The following is a 22,482-nucleotide window of genomic DNA, read 5'->3' on the forward strand; positions in this document are numbered from 1 at the left end:
AAAAAAAAAAAAAAAAAAAAGAGAAAAAGCATACACATTTTCTAATATGCATAGAAGAAAACAGAGTGCTTATTCTAACCCTTCAATGGGGTACAGAAGCTTATATGACCTTTTTTTTTGAGACAGTCTCACTCTGTTGCCCAGGCTGGAGGCCAGTGGCATGAGTTTGGTTCACAGAAACCTCCGCCTCCCGGGTTCAAGTGATTCTCCTGCCTCAGCCTCCAGAGTAGCTGGGATTACAGGCATGCGCCACCACACCTAGCTAATTTTAGTATTTTTAGTAGAGACCAAGTTTTACTACGTTGGCCAGGCTGGTCTGAAACGCCTGACTTCAAGTGATCCGTCCACCTCAGCCTCCAAAAGTGCTGGGATTACAGGTGTGAGCCACTGTGCCTGGCCATATTTATACATACATATATACATATATATATATATAAGCTGTCATGGGGAATATGGTATTTCTGTAATTGTGCATGATTTTTCTGGAGAAAGAAGGGATCAGAGAATTGAGATTAACTTGTAAATGGTTCTTTTTGGAAAGTGGATGAGCCTGAGAGACAGACAAGCATCTTATCCCTCTAGGTGTGGTTATTCTTCAGTCTTCTTTTCTGCAATAGAGAACCAGATAACAGGAAAGGGATGGAAAGAAATTGTTCTCCTAGTGACATCCTTCTGGTCTTTTGGTCCTTTCCCTTTGGAGGTGGGGCAGTCTCTTCCAGTGTCAGTTGATCTTTAAGGGCCTTTCTTTCAAAATACTCATTACACAAGGGAGCCATATTTTGGGTGAATTATATTGGTTTCCCTCTTCTCCTTGAGACAAAAGGTGGGAAATGTGTCCCTGAGGGGTAAGGGCCTCTCTGAGTGGAGATGAACAGGTGAGGGTTGAGTAAGGCGGGCAGAGGCATTTATGACACCTGAGCAGACTGGAGCTTGGGTGAAGTAAGAGAGGCACCGATAGAGCAAGATTCAGGTACAGGATTTTAAAGAAAATTTTTTTTCACTCCCTCCCTAGTACAAGATTTAAGTATTGAATCCTAGGCATGGCTCTTGCCTCATCCTAATTCTGGCCCTGATAACAGGAGGCTTTTGCCGGTAAATTCCAATTATTAGGAGCTGAAAATGTCAATGCCTTACAGGGGCCAGTCAGCAGTGTCAGTCAGTGGGCTGGGTGAGGCCTGGGCTGCTGGAGCTCCCCTGCCCTGTCTAAAGAGGGCAGTGGCTGCTCAGCTGCAGCGGATTCGGGGAAGGAGCTAGCTGAGATAAGGAGCTAGTGCCATGATGATCATATTGCTATAGGATCAAATGGGTCCTGTGTGAGTTGACATTTAGGTGCCTGAAATCTAGATTTTAAAGTGAAATTTCTTAATTTTTTTTAAGGGCAGGCCCATATTTATAAAATATCAAGTGGACCAAATAAGATGTTATAGCCCACAGTTTTAGCTTGGCGGTTGCTGATTTACACTAGCCCCATTATAACGTTGTTGGAGGGCAGGATTTTGGGCAAGTGAAAGAGAAAAGGAGACAGACTGAGAATGTGATTTTACAACTCCAGCCTCTCCGAGGGCCAGGTGGCCTGTGACTCCTCAGCAGCCTTCTCCCCAAGGAAGCAGAACTGTCTGAAACACTGATGGGAGTCACGATAAACTTTACCCCACTGTGCTCAGCTGCAGAGCCACTAAGACCCTGGAGCGATAGCCTTCAGCATCCCGGAGAAGCTGCTAAAAGGATTATGGGTCAATTCATTTTAGACATTTCTTCCACATGTTCCGTGGAAAGATAGGGTCTAAATCAGTCCTCATTCCTGGCAGCACCTGAGTTTCACCTGGGGAATTTTCAGAAAGTGATACTTGGACTGCAGTTCACATCAATTCAGTCTCTGGGTGGGCATCAGCATTTGCAGAAGCTCCCCAGGTGGCTTTGGTGCAGCCAGGCTGGAAACCACTGATGCAACTAATAGAAATACTAGGTTGGGATCTCCTCTGGGGCATTTCTTTAGGACAGCCTGTGCATGACAGTCCCACAGTGTCAGGATTCCAAGATGCTCCAACGGTTTAGGCACTAGCATTAATCTTTGTTTTCTTGCTCTCTTTGAGACCTTAACAAACTCTATAGGGCTCCGCGCAGCAGCTCACGCCTGTAATCCCAGCACTTTCAAAGGTCAAGGCAAGAGGGTCGCTTGCGCCCAAGAGTTTAAGACCAGTCTAGGCAACATAGTGAGACCCCGTTTCAATTTAATAAAAAAAACCAAAACATCCAAGCTCTTTAACCTTCATATCCTCATTGACTGATTAAGTGCAGATAATGGTATTTGCCCTTATAACCTCACCAGGCTGTTATCAGGAGAAATGAAGCAATAAATGAGAAATTGCTCTGCAAACTGTCAACCTTATGCAAACATTGCTATTTGGAGTGTGCTCTCAGGTGCGGGAGGTACAGCTGTTAACTGCTGGAGATCATTCCTGAAGTAACATTCCTAGTGCCATGTGTTGATGGGATTGGTACAGACATTCCAACTTGGAAGGCAGACTGCACTGTCTTATAGGCAGGTGCGTTTCCTGGGGTGACAGCCTGGCACTGGTCCCTCTAATCCCAACTTGTGTAAAAAGAACCATGCAGTAAATGAATAGAGATAACTCAGGGAACTTGAAGGGAAGTGGAGGGTCATCTGGAGAGGGAGGGAACTAAGGACTCCCTGTGGGTTGGGGTCTTGCTGAGAATCTATGGAGTAACTGTCAAGGAGCCTTAGCAGGGATCTAAGAGCTATGGAACAGCAAAAAGCAGTAAATTGTGAAGTCATCGCTGGAACAACAGAGAGGGGACACAGCAGTGCAGCATGGGCTCTGGTCTCAGGAAGCTGTCTGATTGGGGCAGATAGAACCAGCCCCCTAGAAGACAGTCACCCATATCAGTTAGTCAGTCATGACTCGGTGTTACTTATCTGAGGCCCAGGCTGCATGAGGGGTTGAGGGTGGGATGGACAGAGCACTGGCTGGGCATCAGGACTAGGTTGGAGTCCTGGCTCCAAACTCTACCACAAGCTGACACTGGGCAAGATGGCCCACCTGCGGCGTCCCAGGCTCCTGCCCTGTAAAGAGGAGTCTGGGTGTATATCCAGATGGCCTGTGAGAATATCTTGAGCTTGCCCTGTCGAGGTGCTGAGGCCTGGGAGATTTGGGTGAGTAGCTGTGGTCCAGGGAAGGTGGGCAAGCTGGGGCTTAGATGAGAGGGGATGTTTGGTCAGGCAGAGGTGAGTAGAGAAGGCAGGACAAGGGAGGTAATATGAGTAGGGCACAAATGGAGTGGATTTGGTGGGGGCAGAGGGCCCTGGGAAGTAGCCTTGCTGCGGCCAGCATGGAGGAAGAGAGAAGTGGGAGAGTGGAGTCAGATTACAGAAGGCCTTGGAAACCAGGCAGAGATGTTTAAATTGGCTCTCTCAGGAAGGAGGGGGCCATGAAGGGATTTAGGGAAGGGTCATGACATGATTATGCTGCATTTTAGCAGGATTAATGTGACCTGGTGCTCAGAACGGCTTGGATGGCGTGAGGCCAGGAGCTGAGGAGGACAGCTAGAAGACTCTTGTAATATTTCTGGCACAGGGAGATGAGGACTGGGAGTTGGGAGGTGGCAGTAGGTCAGGCCTAGAGATATTTCTCAGGAAATATTGACAGGCCTTGGGACCTGGTTGCATTCAGTGGGTGGGGAGGAATGAGTCACTTTGAGAAGCAGTTTCCCTCTTCAAAGGCCAGGGAAGAGAAAGAAGAGGCAGCCTCCCTGCCTGCAAACAGGACATCTCAGGGTAACCTGGCTCTTCCAGGTGTCAGCTTCTCCCTGGCTCCAGCTCAGATAGGAGTTGTAACAAGGGTTTGGGCATGGGTGATGGCACTGGCTGGTGGCTGGGTGAAGGGTCATATTTTTAATTATGTGCTAGGCTCATTCAGCCTGCCAAGTGCCAGGCCCTGGGCTTGTGTGGGAGACAGAGCAGTTAGCAAAACACAGCCCTCCATCTTCAAGGAGTTTCCAGCTTTGTGAGCTTGGCAGATCTGCAGAACTCAAATCAAATGGCACTTGAGAACAACCATCTTGTTCTCATTCACTCCGTTTTGCTTTATGGCCATGTAGGTTGTTCCAAGTGTTTGACGTGTGCCAGAAAATCTCTTTCTCCCTGGTTTGTAATTATGATCCAGGGCAAATCCAGGTTTTGTGGGGCTTGAAGCTTAAATAAATTGGGGTTCTCTTTGGAAAATAATTCAAATATAAATATACAAATATCAAATTGCTTAGGCTCTCCCTGGGCCTAGAAGGGTAGGAATGCAAGTGAGAGTCCCTGAATCTTGAGCTGCTTTAACTTCTCAGTCAGTTCTATAATACCTACCATTCCTTAAGCATATATTATGTGCAGGTGTTTTGTGTACAGTATTTCACAACAATCAAGGGTAGGGGAGGTGGGCGCTAGTGTCTTCATCTTATGGATGAGGACACAGCCTCAGACTCGATTTGAGATGCCCCTCAGCATAGGCCCTAAGGCAGTGGGTAGGGACTGGGACCTGGACCGGACGCTCCGGCCTCCCGACTGCCTCTAAGCTCCTTTTCCAGGACTGCTGGCAGGCTCCCAGAGTTCCTGCACCTAAGTCGTCCCTTCCTCTGATTTGAGTGTACCTTTGCTAGGCCTAGTCAAGGGCTAGGGGGGTTCTAATGTCAACAGCTAGGGTAGAGGTTGGGAGTTGGATTTCAGGGCACCCTACGGTGCAGACTTGGTTGCAGGAAAGCGACCGATTTAGGCAGAGGGGGCTCTATACAACCGGGACCACAGCAAACCCTAGGGGTGAGCATCTGCTTCGAAGATTCACAGATCCAAGCCGTAATCCTAGCGCTATAACTTCCTGGCTGGTCCAGCAAGACTGAGACCTCACTGAACCTCAATTTCCTTACCTGTCCAATCAGAATAGCAGCCACTTGTTATACTTGAGCTCATTATTGTCATCTTGTAAGGAACTAAGGCTCCTGGTGGCTTCCGGAACACAGAAACAATCTAAGAATCCTAAAGTTGCTGTCCTGGTAGGACCTCTAGGGATTCCTGCCATCCTACCTAACTTCCTCTAGGAAAGTGGAAAACACTGCACCTGGGAGGGGTGGCTGCACCGTGCCCCAGGTCTCAGTGGGCCCGGGTGCCCAACAGCAAGAGGACGTCCGGAGGATGGGGACAGGATGGGGACACGCCGCGGCCTGCGGCGCAAGTCCCGCCCAGAGGGAGTGCGCCCTGAGGGAGAGCCTCAGGAGCCGGTGACTCGGGGACGGGTGCTCTGGGGTGTCGCTTTGGGTTCAGCAGTACAAATCTGCCAGCTGGAGATTAGGCCGGGCAGGCCAGGGAGGGGGGATGCACCGCCGCTGAAGACCCAGATGGGGCGGCGCGCTCGGCCGCCGCCAGACAGGCGCGGGACCCGGGTGCGAGGACGGCGTAGCGTCCGGGGCTCCCGCTTCCGCCCGCTTTCCACGCCCACTTCTGCAAGCCCCCTCCGGCAAGGCTGCGTCTGCCGGACTCCTACGGGCGAGCCCTCATTTCCGAGGAATGGGACCGCCTTCCTGCTCCGGGGGCTGCCCGTCCCTAGACTAAGCCCTAGGGGCTTCTCGTCCCGGCCGACCCGGGCAGTGCCTCCAGCCTGCGCCGCGCACCTCGTCTCCTGTCCCCGTCCACCAGGCGCCGCCACGGGTCGGCTCCCTACGTGGGGGACGTGCAGGGTGATGCAGGGCCGGGGGGATTTCGCAGCGTCGCCCGCCCACTTTCCGGTGCGGGAGGGAGCGGCCGCGGCGTCCCCGCTCCCCGGCCTGGACGCCACCGCCCGGCGCTGCAGAGGCGCGCGGCAGCCAATGGGCGCGGAGGAGGTGGGCCGGCTGGCGGCTGTCACCCTCCCGGGGACGGGAGCGCGGAGACCGGGAGCGCGCGAGCTGCCGCCGCGCCCCGGGCCGAGGGGGAGGAGCTGCGGGAGGAGGGGGAGGAGGAGCCGCCGAGCAGCCGCTGGAGGACCACAGCTCGCCCAGGCTGCGGAGGACCGACCGGCCCCACGCCTGCCGCCCCGCGCCCCCGACCGCCAGCATGATCGCCGCACAGCTCCTGGCCTATTACTTCACGGAGCTGAAGGATGACCAAGTCAAAAAGGTGAGCCCCGGCCCGCGCCGCCGCCGGCGTCCCGGCCTCAGCCTTTCGTTCCGGCATCCGCTCGCCGCCGCCTTCATCCTCCGGCGCCTGGCCTTCTCCGGGCCAGCATCGAATTGGACTGCAGGGCGCGGGGAAAGGCTTCGCCTTCGATTCTCCCGGCATTTCAGTCTCTCTGTGTGTGTGCGTGTTGGGAGGGGGGCAGCCGGGCGAAAGACCCTCGAGACTGGGCTGCCTGCTGCAGTGTCCTTGAAACGGGCCCTGGATGTCAGGCCCCCGGGCTGTGCGGGGAGGTGGCCGGTGGGGGCCGGTGGGCCTTTCCGCAGGGCCTGTTTGGGAGGGTCCGAGCGCCGTGGGTGGAGGTGTGATCACGGAGATGCTGGGGAAGTGAGCGAGCAGCAGGCGGGGTTGCTGGCTGGAGGCCAGACTTCCTATATTTGGGGGTTCCTGGCGGAGGTTGTCGGGTGCCCCTGAGAAGCTGTAACCAGACTCTTCCAGTTTGAGCTGCTTGTTAATCTGAGGACGAGGTGACCCGCCCGGCTTCCTGGAATGGGGAGGGGCAGCAAGGCCACCGGAAACTTTGCTCATAGGCCTCGTGTCTGGAGCGGCTCGTCTGAATGGAATTTTTTATTCCTCCTAAGCTGTAATTTCTAGCCAGCACAGGAGCTTAAATAAGAGACTGGTCATTTGAGTTGGGTGGGACGTAAGCTTGTGGCATGGTTGCTCTAGCACTTGGCGGCATGCAACCTCCTGGCCTGAGGTGTTGCTGCCTTTGACATCTTAGTATAAATACTGTCTGCTGGCAGGTCTTAAAGGTGTATTTGTTTCTGCCAGCTTTGCTACCATATTTTTAAGAAACAGCCTAAGATGTACAGAAAGACGCCCATTTTATCAGTGCCAGGTCTGGTCCAGGCTCCTGGCCCACCCACCCTGAATGAACATGGTGACGTTATTGCTGGGGTTAGCCCCGATGGACTGGCAAAGTCATCTTGACTTTGGAGTTCAGAGGGGTGGAGTTCTACAGGTGAAAGGCAGGAGTGATAGGCCTTGATTTTCTGCCCCGCAAGCCACAGGGTGTTCCGTCCTCTTCCTGTCCATCTAAGATGACTTCCTCATCTAGCACAGTCAGAAACAAGTCTACTGAGGGCAGCGACCTTATCAAGGTCACCCAGTGAGTTAGAGGCAGAGCCAGCGGGGCAGATCCAGGTCTCCCAGTTCCTCCACTCAGGAACTTCATCAGGGTCCTGCTGGAGGTCAGCTTCCAGGAGGCAGTGGGTTCTGAGGGACGAGGCCCCTGGGATCCTGCTCTGATCGTGGATCCCATGGTGGGTGGGAGTGAGGAAGGTAGGAGATAGGCTTGGGAATGGAATCTGCCACTGTTCATCATGGCTTGAAGCAACGACTCTGGGGTTGTCAAACCGTGGCACTGGAGACACTTGCTCCCATGGAGCACCCTGGAGCTTCCTTCTGGCCACTGCCCTGGGAGCCATACCTGCCGGTGTGTGCATTTCATGGGCTTTCTCCAGTGGTGGTGTGCATCACTGATGTTCTTCCCATTGGACCAGGGAGATGGTTCTCCCAGCATGGCAACGCGTGCCCAGAACAGGCTTCCTGAAGCCAAGAGGAGTTCACGTCCTCCTGTACATAGTGTCCTCTATAGCTCAAGACAGTGGGCTGCTGGATTAGCAGGTGCCTGGGTGACCTTGTAAACCTCCAGCGTCCACACCCACCACCTGTGTGACTGTTGGCTGCCAGCGGCCTCCAGCAGCTGAGCTGGGCTGAGGTTTGGACTGCATTCCGTGGACCATGTTTTCTCAGACATATGGTGTCTAGTGTGGGCCCAGAGCTCTCCATACTCGTGGGTGGCTCAATTCACATTTATGGATGCATATTCTATCTCCCAGACACCTGTAGGTACCTAAGTGTGTGACCCTTCCATCTCTCCTCACTCTGAGGTTGGGATTCTGATATCCTTCCCTTCTCTCACCCCAGAACCTTGCTGGAGGAGGGTCTTGAGGCCAAGGTTTCCACCAGATGTTGTATGTCAAGGGGATTCTTAAAAACAAGATGTTTGCTTGCATTTCACCAAGGACTTCCTATGTTGCATTCTGTAGGGGAATATGTGGATTCCTGCCAGGGAGGTCCACTCCTTTTGCATAGTGGCTTATGTGGCATTGCTGTCTGTGGGTGTGGTCGTGGCTATGATTGTGCCACTGCACTCTAGCCTGGGCCTTCTAAAGACAGTGACATAGTGGGTACTTGTTCCAGTGACCTAATTGGCTTTACCTAAGTATGCAGATGCTAGGGGACCACATCTGCTCTTCTGGGGTCCAGGACTCCTTAGAGACCAGCTCTTTCCACCTACCACTCAGCATGGGAAAGGCCAGGTGAAGGTGCAGGACTCCCTGTTCTTCTTGGGGGCTGGACTCTGGCTGCCTCCAAGCAGGCACCTGGTGGGGATGGTTAGCACCCAGCGTGGGCGGCCATGATGATTCAGCCCTCCAGCCGTAGGCAGCCTCGTGGGTTCTGGAGACAGACCTGACATCCCTCAGTAACCCTCATCTATCTTCTTGTCCTCCGAGCCAGAGGTAGGAGAAGGGAAGGTGGGGACCACGCTGGAGAAGTTTTTGTTATTGCTTCGAATCCAAATGTGAACATGAAAAAGGGTGTCATTTTTCTCCTCATTGCCTGTGAAGCACATCAATAGTTCAGCTCCATAAGAATATATTCTGCGTTGAAACAGTTCAGGTGTCTGACATCCCAGCTTGGAACCCCGTTATCCAGGCAAAAATCTGCATAAATTGGTTAATGAGTGCTGCTGAAGAGGGTGTCGTGGCATTGGGCTGAGCTAAGCACAACACACATATATTCCTTTCACTCTTCTAGTGCCTTTAGGGGGAAAGGGAGGCATACATGTGCTTGTAAAGTATTCCATTCATCACAATCCTGGACGTCTGCTAGTTCTGCAGCTAGAGGCTAGGTTCTTTGACCTCTACGTAGCTTTAAACACTCCTCTCATCTCCCCAGCTTCTTCCACTTGGTTTAGCCATTAGGAGCTTGGAGCAGGGTGAAGGATTGCATAGTGCTCTGTTTGTTTAGAAAAGGAAGATGGGTCCAGGAAAGTCAGAACTTGGCTTCTAAAGAAAAATTAGACTTCCTTTCCTTCAGGCTTGTCAGAATGGTGAGCAGATGCCAGTGGATTTTCTCTGGGTGAGATCCCCATAACTCTAAGCGATTTCCACTAGTGGGTGAGCAAACAGGCGAGATTAGTCCAATGGCTGAACTCAGGAGTCCTTGAGTACTTGGCGTAGGAAGACAGGGGAGAGTAGGCTTAGCAATTAAAGGGCTACCCAAGGTCTATTCCTTAGAGTGCATGTGTTCCAGCTGCAAAAGCAAGCATTAAATAAAGAAAAAAAGGCTGACTGTGGTGGTTCACACCTGTAATCCCAGCACTTTGGGAGGCTGAGGCAGGAGGATCACCTAAAGTCGGGAGTTCGAGACCAGCCTGATTAACATGGAGAAACTCCATCTCTACTAAAAATACAAAATTAGCCTGGTGTGGTGGCGGGCACCTGTAATCCCAGCTACTTGAGAGACTGAAGCAGGGGAATCGTTTGAACCCAGGAGGCGGAGGTTGCGGTGAGCCAAGATCACGACATTGCACTCCAGCCTGGGCAAGAACAGCTGAACTCAATCTCAAAAAAAAAAAAAAAAAGGCCATTCCTTGTTTCTCAGGGCCAAGAGAGGTAAGAGTTAGAAAATTATTAAAAAACCTGTGGGTTCTTGGAGTGGCAAAGAAAAAAAGAGAAAATTATGAAAAATTAGCTTGGGCGACAAAATGAGACCCCATCTTTAAAAAAAAGTATTTTTAGGCCGGGCGCGGTGGCTCAAGCCTGTAATCCCAGCACTTTAGGAGGCCGAGGCGGGTGGATCACGAGGTCAAGAGATCAAGACCATCCTGGTCAACATGGTGAAACCCCGTCTCTACTAAAAATACAAAACATTAGCTGGGCATGGTGGCGCGTGCCTGTAATCCCAGCTACTCAGGAGGCTGAGGCAGGAGAATTGCCTGAGCCCAGGAGGCGGAGGTTGCGGTGAGCCGAGATTGCGCCATTGCACTCCAGCCTGGGTAACAAGAGCGAAACTCCGTCTCAAAAAAAAAAAAAAAAAAAAAAAAAAAGAAGAAGAAAAAAAAAAAAAGTATTTTTTTTAGCCTGCTGTGGTGGCGCACACCTGTAGTCACAGCTACTCAGGAGGCTGATCGCGCCCAAAAGATTGATCCCAAAACAGTCAGCTATAATGCTGTGATTGTGCGACCGCCCTCCAGGCTGGGTGATAGAGCAAGACTCCGTCTGAAAAAAAAAAAAAAAGGAAAAGAAAATTAAGAGAAGTGTCTTATAACGTCTTAATTCTGATGTTGTGCAAATATTCAATGAGAGCTTCTTGGCGAATCTTCACTTTATAATCCCTGCCTGTTCTACCTTAGATACTGTTAGGGTTTCTACCAAGAGAAACCCCATCACTTTATTTGGTTGGATAGTTTGGGAATGTCGCGAAGTAATAAACTGGCAGGCAGGGTGGCTGTGAGGTGCCTTCACATCTGGCCAAGCTGTGCCATGCTCCTACGCTCCTGCTGTTCTCCGGAGAAGACACAGGCAGCTTTCCCCTTACAAGACTGATTTGGCATGACTGGAATTGTCTGTGTGTATCTGCAGTCAGGGATTCCTGACGGACAGATTTAGCCACTGGAATCAGCTCTGAGCATGCCTGAGAAGGCCCCAGGGAAGACATGGATAAAGACAGGGAGCTGTACACCTCTGCATCCAGAAATCAGTCTAGTGGCCAGACTGCTGGCACCTGCTTGCTGATTTATTGTTATTTTTTTTATAGAGACAGGGTCTCACCATGTTGCCCAGGCTGGTCTTGAACTCCTGGGCTCAGACTGCTGGCATGCTCAACTGCAACTGCTTGTTGATTTTTTTTTTTTTTCTTGTCTTTTTTTTTGTTTTGAGCAGTTCACCGCTATATTGTTTTTTTATAGAGACAGGGTCTTACCATGTTGCCTGGGCTGGTCTTGAACTCCTGGGCCCAGGCAGTCCTCCTGCCGCAGCCCCCCTAAGTGTGCTTAGTGATTTGAAAACCCTGAAAATCAAATCTGATCACAGGAACTCAATCATTTCATTAAAAAATGTTTGATTTTTTAAATTATGTGCAGACGACTGTGCTGGGCTGGGGTGACAACTATAAACAAGGCAGAAATGGTTCCTTTTCTCACAGAGCATACAATATTTGCTGGCGAGGTGTGGTGGCTCATGCCTGATCCCAGCACTTTGGGAGGCTAAGGTGGGCTGATCATTTGAGGTCAGGAGTTCGAGACCAGCCTGACCAACACAGTGAAACCCCCTCTACTAAAAGTACAAAAAAGTTAGCCAGGCGTGGTGGTGCATGCCTGTAGTCCTAGCTACTTGGGAGGCTGAGGCAAGAGAATTCACTTGAACCTGGGAGGCAGAGGTTGCAGTAAGCTGAGACTGAGCCACGGCATTGCAGCCTGGGTGACACAGTGAGACTCTGTTTCAAAAAAAAATTATGATAATTAAAAAAAAATACAATATTTGCTGTGTTACATGTGCAAAGCATAGATGACTATGGGGGCCCACAGCGTGGTGTGGTCAGACCTTGTGGGGGAAATCCCTAGGCTAGCAACTGCTTACAGCTAGGCTGTTGATGTTAGCTTCTTTTTTTTTTTTTTTGATGGTGCAATCTCAGCTCACCGCAACCTCTGCCTCCTGGGTTCAGGCAATTCTCCTGCCTCAGCCTCCCGAGTAGCTGGGATTACAGGCATGCACCACCATGCCTAGCTAATGATGTTAGCTTCTTAAGTGCTTCAGGAAGCTGCTCCCATCCCCAGCCCTGGGGACGTGTTAGTCTGTCTGGAGTAGCAAGACAGGTGCCCACTGCCTTCTGGCCTAATAAACCTTAATAGTGGGATCTTATGAAGTCAATTAATATACACTAGGTTGTGTTCATTGTAGCTGATCTTAAGAAAAATAGGTAAAAAGTTTATAGTTCGATAGATCTTGTTTTCTGGAGATAACATTGACTTTTGGTGAACAGTACATATCAGGGATATTGTACTTAGAAGCTTTGTAAGGTGGAGTCAAATGAATTGTAATAAAAATGTGGATTTTCTTTTTTTTTTTTTGAGACGGAGTTTTGCTCTTGTTACCCAGGCTGGAGTGCAATGGCACGATCTCGGCTCACCGCAACCTCCGCCTCCTGGGTTCAGGCAATTCTCCTGCCTCAGCCTCCTGAGTAGCTGGGATTACAGGCACGCACCACCATGCCCAGCTGATTTTTTGTATTTTTAGTAGAGACGGGGTTTCACCATGTTGACCAGGATGGTCTCGATCTCTTGACCTCGTGATCCACCCGCCTCAGCCTCCCAAAGTGCTGGGATTACAGGCGTGAGCCACCGCGCCCGGCATTTTTTTTTTTTTTTTTTGAGATGGAGTTTTGCTCTGTCACCCATGCTGGAGTGTAGTGGTGCAATCTCTGCTTACTGCAACCTCTGCCTCCTGGGTTTAAGTGATCCTCCTGCCTCAGCCTCCTGAGTAACTGAGATCATACCCAGCTATTTTTTTTGTATTTTTAGTAGAGATGGGGTTTCACCTTGTTGGTCAGGCTGGCCTCGAACTCCTGACTTGAAGTGATCCACCCGCCTTGACCTCCCAAAGTGTTGGGATTACAGGTGTGAGGCACCGAGCCGGGCCACTTTTAAACTCTTATAAATGGTGCTATACTGTATGTATCCTTCCGCCATTTACTTTCTTTTAGCTCAACATTATATTTTTGAGATTTTTTTTTTTTTTTGAGATGGAGTTTCGCTTTTGTTGCCCAGGATGGAGTGCAGTGGCACGATCTTGGGTCACCACAACCTTTGCCTCTGGGTTCAAGTGATTTTCCTGCCTCAGCCTTCCAAGTAGCTGGGATTACAGGTGTGCCACCACACCCGGCTAAGTTTTGTATTTTTAGTAGAGATGGGGCCTTATCATGTTGGTCAGGCTGGTTTCGAACTCCTGATCTTGTGATCCACCCGCCTTGGTCTCCCAAAGTGCTGGGATTACAGGTGTGAGCCACCGCGCCCGGCCATTTTTGCTGCTTTAAAAATGTTGATCTCTGTAACTGTTTCATTAAACTGCTCTGTGCTTTGACACAGTATAAAGGCTCCACAGTTAATTTATCTATTCTGCTTTTGATGGACATTTGTGTTTCTAATATTTCAAATGACAAACAATGCCTTGGTGAACTTTCTCTAGGACAACTCATCCAGTGAATGCACAAGTTCCTCTAGGCTCTAAGCTGTGTACCTAGGGCTGGGATTACCAGGTGGAGAGATGTGTGCCTCTTCTTATATATGAGATTCTGCCAAATTACCATCGTAGTCATGCCAGTTCACACTCCCGTCCGAAGTATGTGCAAATTGTCTTGGTTCCACACCGACCCTTGTTATGGTGGAACCTTTGCAAATTTGTAATAGATGAGTTTTAGTCTGTTTCCTTCCTCAGTCATTTCCATTCATATCACTGCATTCGAGCTGGGTTTAAAATTAGCCCATTTCCTGAGTTACCTTATCATAGCCCTTGCTTCAGAGTCCCACTGAGTGAAGTTGACAGCTCATGGACTGCTGCTGTTGAGATATCTGCATTGAGGTGGGACAGTTGATGCAGGGAAAGGCTTAGGTTGGCTCTCCATGGCCTCTCCTGCTGTGGGGTGACTCTGTTAAACTTTTCTGGAAATTGTTTGTATTTTTGAGACGGAGTCTCTCTCTGTCAGGCTAGAGTGCAGCTGTGTAGTCTTGGCTCACTGCAACCTCTGTCTCCTGGATTCCAGCGATTCTCCTGCCTCAGCCTCCTGAGTAGCTGGGATTACAGGTGCATGCCACCATGCCCAGCTAATTTTTGTATTTTTTAGTAGAAATGGGGTTTCACCATATTGGCCAGGCTTGTCTTGAACTCCTGACCTTGTGATTCACCCACCTTGGCCTCCCAATGTGCTGGGATTATGGGTGTGAGCCTGTAAGTAAGGCACCTGGCTTTACTTTTCTGGGAATTGAAGCACATTTGTGACCTTTCACTTGCACACACTTTCTCTCTTCCCGGGTGGATCCGACCCAGGCAGGGCAGGCTTATCTGTCGCCTAAACATGCCCAGCTCTGTTCAGAGAAAACTCAAGCCAGCAACCTCTCAGACTGTCTTCCATAAAAGGAGAGGGTGGCTGTACCCACGTGGCAGGGAAAACTGAACCCTGAAGTCTGCAGCTCAGCCCTTTGCAAACAGAAGCTGAGCTGTCTCTGTTGGAGGCAGAAAATGTCAGCTCAGGTTCATCTTAAGTGAGTTTCCGATTATAGGCTCCAGACTCGGAGACCTTGAGGGTACCTTGCAGGGAAGGTGGCATTCAGTGCCTACTAGGCGCTCAGCTTTTCTTTTTCTTAATAGGGGTCTTATTTAATCATCGCTAGTACTCATGTGAACCAAAGCCAACAGTCATTGTTGCGTTCATTACCATGTACTGTGCCAAAGGCATCATGAGCGTTTGCTTGGTACATCCCCACAAGGTCCCTATCAGGTGGGTGTGATTTCATACCGTGAGGCCCTGATAGTGAACGATAGAGCCAGCATTCAGCCTCATCAAGGCTGATGACAGAGCCCATGATTTTATTATTTTCTCAATTGAGTTATACATCACCTACTATGAAATACACCATTGCACAGTGTACAATTCAGTGGTTTCTAACACATTTACAAGGTTGTCCAACCATCACCACCATGTAATTCCAGAATATTTTCATCAACCTCAGAAAAAACTACCTTTTAGCAATCACTTCCCATTTCTCCCCTCACCTAGTTTCTGGCAACCACTTATCTACTTTTTTTAAAAATGGATTTGCCTCTTATGGACATTTCATATAAATGGAATCATGTAAAATGTGGCCTTTTGTGTCTAGCCCCTTTTACTTGGCATAATGTCTTCGTGGTTCATCCATGTGGTAGCATGTGTCAGCACTTCTTTCCTTTTTAGTGCTGAATACTATTCCATTGCATTTATGTACCACATTTTGTTTGTCCATTTGTCAGTGGACGGACATTTGGACTGTTTTCATTCTTTTTGCTATTATGAGTAATGCTGCTCTGAACAATTGTGTATGAATTTTTTTTATAGACATGCTTTTATGTCTCTTGGTTGCATATATAAGAATGGAATTCCTGGGAAGAGCCCCTGCTTTTAATCACCCTGAGAAAGGGATCATCCCCATTCAGGAGTGAGCAAACCAAGGCCCCCCCAAGTAGTGAATTGACTTGCTGATGATCACACAGCTCATGATAGGGACAGGAACACTACTGCTGGTCCCCTAACCCAGAAACCCATGTTCTTTCCATTATTGCGCTCAACTCTCATTTTGCAGTTTAGGGAAACAGATCCAACCAAGGAGGGAAAGACTGGGGTGGGAGAGTGGGGAACTGGCTTGGGATCCCTCAGGTTCCCTGTCCCCCATCTCCTGCCCCTGCCCTGCCCTGCATCAGCACCTCATCTCCAGCCTGTGCCTGCTGCCCTACCCCCAGCCCCATTTGCTTAGTGTCGACGGGCCCTTTCAACTTGGGAAGGAAATGGATCCAATAAGGTAGTTAACAGTGAAATGTTGCCGGGCGCGGTGGCTCAAGCCTGTAATCCCAGCACTTTGGGAGGCCGAGGCGGGTGGATCACGAGGTCAAGAGATCGAGACCATCCTGGTCAACATGGTGAAACCCCGTCTCTACTAAAAATACAAAAAATTAGCTGGGCATGGTGGCGCGTGCCTGTAATCCCAGCTACTCAGGAGGCTGAGGCAGGAGAATTGCCTGAACCCAGGAGGCGGAGGTTGCGGTGAGCCGAGATCGCGCCATTGCACTCCAGCCTGGGTAACATGAGTGAAACTCTGTCTCAAAAAAAAAAAAAAAAAAAACAAAAAAAAAAACAGTGAAATGTTAGGGATTTGCCCTGTTTTTCAAATCTCTTTTTTCATTTGCCTCCCTGCTCCCATCTTTGTTTGCATTTTAAAAGAGGACCCCCAGGAGGGCAATGCTTAACCTGCATGAAACTCCCGCCCCCATGCTCCTTTGTGATGCCCACGCCTAGCCTCTGCCTGTTGGCAATGTAAGCAGCTGTCGATTCCATCAACTGATTGACACATGGGGCTTGTCTTCAGCCATGTTATTCACCCAGACCTCATGCCTCTGATGTCTCCTGGTGCCTCCTAGGACCCTGTCTGGGTGGGTGTGGTGAGTGAAGTAGGAGACCCAGCCTACTGCTGTGATAAAGACACCACTGGCTAGGTCTCTCACCTTTCCCCTCCCTTCTTCCCTGATACAGGTCATCAGACTCTCATTCAAGAAGGTGTCCACCCTATACCCAGAGGAAAGGGACATCCTTATCTCTGAAGATACAGGGACACAGAGAAGAATCTGAACAAACAGGCCCTGCTCCCAGTTTATCAGTATTAGATCATCCCCCTTTCTCCAGTCACACTTCTTCATCAAACTGACATATAGAAATATGCAGGGTTACCTATTTCTTTTCTTTTCTTTTTTTTTTGAGACAGGATTTCTTCCTCTGTCTCCCAGGCCAGAGTGTGGTGGCGCAATCTTGGCTCACTGTAGCCTCCACCTCCCTGGTTCAAGCAATTCTCCCACCTCAGCCTCCTGAGTTGTTGGGATTACAGGCACCCGCTACCACACCTGGCTAATTTTTGTATTTTTGGTAAAGATGGGATTTCACCATGTTGGCCAGACTGGTCTTGAACTCCTGGCCTCAAGTGATCTGCCCGCCTCAGTCTCCCAAAGTGCTGGGATCACAGATGTGAGCCACCATGCCCGGCCAGAGTTATCTGTTTCTTTGGGCCTTCATTTCTTTACGAAGGCTTCTGCGTCATCTAAAAACTTAGATTAATTTGTATGCATTGTTCTTGTTACTCTGTCTTTTGTTATAGGGGCCTCAGCTATAACTCTAAGATGGGAAAGAAGGATGTTTCTTTTCCACTACTGTGTGTTCTACATTGCAGCGGCCTTCCTCATAGAAACGGTCACCCAAGGCTCTGATAATGGAGATATGTCAGAAATGCTAGGGCTGTGTGTCCGGAATAGTAGAGCCAGTCATAGGTGGCTGTTGTGCTCTTAAAATGTGGCAAGTCTGATTTTGAGGCTTTCAAAAATTTCATGTGACAGAAAGAATATGACATAGACCGTTAGTAGTTTTCTAGTATAGGCTGGCTATGGTGGCTCACACCTTTAATCCCGGCACTTTAGGAGGCTGAAGCCAGAGGATCACTTAAGCCCAGGAGCTTGAGATCAGCCTGGGCAATATAGCGAGACCCCATTTCTACAAATAATTAAAAAACTTAGCTGGGCGTGGTGGCACACATCTGTAGTCCCAGCTACTTCGGAAGCTCAGGTGAGAGGATTAGCTGAGCCCAGGAGGTCAAGGCTGCAGTGAGCCATGACTGACCCACTGCACTGCAGCCTAGATGATGGAGCAAGACCCTGTTTCAAAAAAAAAATTTTTTTTTTTCTGATATTGATTAAATACAGAAACAACATTTTGGATATACTGGGTTAAATAAAATACACTATTTCACTTGGGAGGCTGAAGCAGAAGGATTGCTTGAGCCTAGGAGTTTGAGGCTGCAGTGAGCCCTGGTTGTGCCACTGCACTCCATTCTGGGTGGCAGAGTGAGATTATCTTAAAAAAATTTATTTTTACCAGTTCATTTATTTATTTATTTATTTATTTATTTATTTAAATAGAGATGGGGTTTCACCATGTTGGGCAAGCTATTCTCAAACTCCTGAACTCAGGTGATCCTCCGCCTTGGCCTCCCAAAGTGCTGGGATTACAGGTGTGAGCCACTGTGCCCGGCTTGGCCTCTGTTACTTTTTCTGTCAGATGAGGTAAATGATTCCTACCTTGTTCTCTGCCACTACTTAATCAAATTAGAGAATGGACGAGGGGTTAAAAAAAAAAAAAAGAATGGACGAGGAAATACTTGGAAAGTATACAGAACAGAACTGTACCAATGTTGGGTGCCGTCATTGTTACCCACCCAGCTCATACCTGTAGGCACCGTGAGTAGCCAGGTGGAGGCTGGCAGCTTCCTGGCTAACAGAGTAGGCAGGCAGCAGAACCCTGAGCCGGGCAGGGGTCCTGACTGCCCTTCTGCCTTTGCCTTGGATTGTGTGAGAGCTCCTGGACTAGCTTCATGTCTGTGTCCTGGCCAAATGGACAGATGAAAATGATACCATGGGTTGCTGAAATGCTGTGTTCTGAGAAGTCTAAAGTGTCATGTAGCTCCTGTGTATGGTATGTGAGGCCAGAGGGCAGTTTTCATGATTGCTGTTTTACTGATAGAAATACACAAGAGGTTGAAGTGACTTGGTCAAGGTCGTAGAGGGAGGCAGTGCCCCTGGCTGAGGCCTGAGGTCTTTTGATTTCTAGCTCAGTCCAGTCCCAACACTGCAGTATCTCCAAGCCACAGCGTTGGGGTTTGGTTTTCTCGCAGTGAAAGTAAACCTGTCTGGACTCAGATCCTTTTCTCCTTGCTGTCAGGAGGTGCCTGGCATAGTGGGAATTGAGACTGGAGGTCCAGAGGCTGGCTGTTTCCTAAGCCATCCACCAGGACGCTGAGAAGTAAGCCTGTTGTGCCTGCTCTGCCACATTCCAGGACTGTTCTGTGCCCCCCGCCCCCAGCCCGAGGGATTGGGGGCCTGCTTTATTTTTAGTTAGTTCCATGTGACAGCCTTGTTCTCTTTCTGGGCAAGGACTTGGCCACTGTTACCAGCCAGGAAGCTCCTGTTAGAACCTCTAGACCATACTCAGGTCCTCCTAGGAAGAGGAGGGCAAGGAAAGGGTTGCTGAGGTTGGGATCGTCAGCCAGTGTCGCTGTGCTTGCTGGGTGCCTGAGGCATTTGGCTTAACCCCACAGCCTCAAGTGGGGCTCATAACAGCTACCTTACAGTTGTGTAGATTTGGCTGTAGGAGGTTAAAGCACCCAGCATAGGCTCTGTCCACATTCATGTTCCTAGAACCTCAGTTTCTTCATCAAGAATGGGGATCCCATTTTCCTTGTGATTTGTTGTGCATAAACAGAGTTCATTGAAACAGAACCAACAGTTTATACCTCCTGAGAGACACTCATGAACCCGGAAGAAGAGACCTTGCAAGGCTGTGTCCCCAGGATAGTGTTTTCGAGTGCCTGAGGGATGGTTTTGACTTCTGCGATGATCTCACACAGACGTGTCACTGGGGAGCCCTGCAGTGGAATTGATGATCCCAGACACAGTTCCTCTGGTAGCTTGCAGGTGACTCAGCTTGAATAAGGAAGTGGGAATCCTGATTATCTTTAGGCTCCTCTGTCCCTCTGGGCCTTAGCAATGCAGTGGAGAAGTGGTGAGGGGAAGGCAGGGGTTAGAAGTGCCTGGAACTCACTGTCACTTAAAGAGATCCTGAAGTGAGGGGCCGCTGCGGGGGGAGAAGGGCTGGGCCATTTGGGGAAGTCTCTGGGCCTTATCTGAGCCAACAAACCCTCTAAGACCTCCCTAGGCTAGGCGTCACCAGAGGCCTCCCGCCCAGCACAGAAGCCACCTAGCTTGGCCGGGGAGCCACCACGCGGTGCCCTCTAGGGCTCCGGGACACACAAAGGGCCCAGAGGGCATGACTCCTACACCCTTGGCACTCATGGTTTAGCTGGCCGCATGGGCCATGCATGTGTCCCTGCAACGCCAAGGAAAGACACACACCACGAAGTGTCCCCAGGCAGATCGACTTCTACCTAGTGAACACCTAAGGCCGAGGGGATGCTGAGGAGAGGAGTGGACGGTGTGGGGTGGGGCGGATCATGGCATGTGCTTCCGAGAAGGTGAGTTGGGAGGTAAGCTTTGGGAGGAAGAAGGAGCTGGGGACGGAGAGGCTTAGGAGGACAGGGCTCTGCAAGGGAGGACCTTTGAGGTGATGAACCACTGTCAGGGTGCTGAGAGTCAGTGGTTGCTTTAGGGACCCCACTGGATCAGGGCTGTCTCCCCTCGTGGCTAACTCCCTCCCTGCCCAGAGACCGGCTGCCAAGAGCAGGACAGAAACTAGGTTCCCTGCCGCCAGCCCTAGGACTGAGGTGGGGCTGAGCAGACACAGAAGCCATGTGCAGACAGGAAGAGGAGTGCAGGCTACTAGGCGGGCACAGACCACAGTGTGGGCCCCGGCTCTCAGCTCGCTTTGGCTGTTGAACTTCCTTCCCAGACTGTGTGAAAGGGGAAGGGGCAGATCAAAAAGCTTGTCAAGGCTCTGATCCCAGCTGGAGGGGAGAAGAGGCCTCCTGGAAGTCACACTGGAGTGGCGTGCTTTCTGCAAGGCTGGGCAGCCATGCTGTTCTGGAGTGGCTGGAGCAGTGGCGGTGATGCCCCTGTAGTACTGTGTCTCCCTCTCCAGGAAGCCCCTGGCCCTGGCTCTCCCTAGACTGACAGGATAGAGCACAGGACCAGGAATCAGAGAGCTTGCTGTTTACCCCAATTCTCTGCAAGTATGTTACCTGGGCCAGTTGAGGAACCTCCTGGCCCCTCATTCTTGCTCAGAGTGTTTTGAGTGATGGCACCTGCTCTGCTTCTGCAGACAGGATGCCGTAAGGACCAACAGGTAAAAGTACTGTGCAAAGTAGAGCGGCCTTTATAGGTCAGAGTCATAGGAACACACCCACGTGACAGATGGGAAGACAGGGGTGCCCACAGGCCCTGACTGTGTCCTTTCATCAGACCGGGCAGGGTCCTGAGGATGTCTTTAGTGTGGCTCTGCTAGTTTGAGTCTTAGAGACAGTGTCTGCAGGAAATAGAAGGTGGGAAGTACGTTTTCAAAGAAAAAAGAGTTTATGATATAATTCGATTTTTGTAAAACAAAAAGAACCATCCATCTTTGTATGTATGAGTGTTTGTTTAGGTAGGGAAACAGTCCTAATACATAAAGCTCTATTAGCAGGGATATCTCTGGGAGGCTGGGGGGAGAATTAATACTTTTTATTTTTGAGACAGAGTCTTACTCTGTCACCCAGGCTGGAGTGCAATGGTGTGATCTCAGCTCACCGAAACCTCCGCCTCCTGGGTTCAAGCGATTCTCCTGCCTCAGTCTTCTGAGTAGCTGGGATTACAGGCATGCAGCACCATGCCCGGCTCCCAGCTAATTTTGTATTTTTAGTAGAGACGGGGTTTCTCCCTGTTTGTCAGGCTGATCTCGAACTCTTGACCTCAGGTGATCCGCCCACCTCAGTCTCCCAAAGTGCTGGGATTATAGGCAGGGCCCCTGCGCCTGGCCAAGAATTAATACTTTTTACTTTTATGCACTTATATGATGTTGGAATATATTTTACAATAAGTATATATTACTGTTACTGCTTCTTTGAAAAAACAGTAAAACAGTGCAGATGTTTCAGAGTAGTTTTGCCAGAATCTTTCATTTGCTATTTTTTCAGGCATATTGCCTCCCAGCTTTAGTTTTCTACCAGTGGATCAGTAGCATTTGTGGTAGATACATTTTTTTTTTTTTTTTTTTTTAGAAGGAGTTTCACTTTTGTGGCCCAGGTTGGAGTGCAATGGCACAATCTTGGCTCACTGCAACCTCCGCTTCCCGGGTTCAAGTGATTCTCCTGCCTCAGCCTCCCAAATAGATGGGATTACAGGCATCTACCATCATGCCTGGTTAATTTTGTATTTTCAGTAGAGATGGGGTTTCTTCATGTTGGTCAGGCTGGTCTTGAACTCCTGACCTCAGGTCATCCACCCGCCTCGGCCTTCCAAAGTGCTGGGATCACAGGCATGAGCCACAGCACCCAGAGATAGATGCATTTTTTTTTTTTTTAGACGAAGTCTTGCTCTGTTGCCCATCCTAGAGTGCAGTGGCATGATCTTGGCTCACTGCAACCTCTGCCTCCTGGGTTCAAGTGATTCTCTGCTTCAGTCTCCCAAGTAGCTGGGATTACAGGCACCTACCACCACCTCTGGCTAATTTTTGTATTTTTAGTAGAGATGAGGTTTCACCAGGAAGATGCGGTTTTTAGGCACTGAGGTGAAAGGAGTTAGGGGCACATGATTATGTCACTTAGGGATGGGATGGAAGGAAATGACACTTGATGCTTACTTTGTTTCTGGCACATTAAAATCCTCCCCATAGTTCTCTGAGGTGGAGAATTTATTATCTCCATCTTAAAAGTGAAACTCAGAAAGATTAAGTCACTTGTCCAAAGTCACACAGCTAATAGGATTTGA

General features: G+C 49.8%; 1 protein-coding gene across 3 annotated transcripts in view; it reads left to right on the plus strand.

Moving 5' to 3' along the window:
* Window positions 1–22,482, plus strand: part of HK1 (hexokinase 1) — a 117,191-nt gene that overhangs the window by 25,740 nt on the left and 68,969 nt on the right. Inside the window, exon 1 of one of the 3 annotated variants that reach the window (XM_032256183.1) lies at window positions 2,951–3,175. The exons of 1 other annotated variant lie outside the window; for it this stretch is intronic. In XM_032256183.1, coding sequence (XP_032112074.1) covers window positions 3,116–3,175 — 60 coding nt within the window. In that variant the 5' untranslated portion in view covers window positions 2,951–3,115. Of the gene's footprint in view, window positions 1–2,950; window positions 3,176–5,976; window positions 6,155–22,482 lie in introns of those variants that run through there. One more of the 3 variants, XM_032256184.1, reaches the window with a different exon arrangement.

The sequence above is a fragment of the Sapajus apella genome, unplaced genomic scaffold (genome assembly GCF_009761245.1).
Source record: "Sapajus apella isolate SASKATOON/1434 unplaced genomic scaffold, GSC_monkey_1.0 scaffold94, whole genome shotgun sequence".
NCBI classification, from domain to species: Eukaryota; Metazoa; Chordata; class Mammalia; order Primates; family Cebidae; genus Sapajus; species Sapajus apella.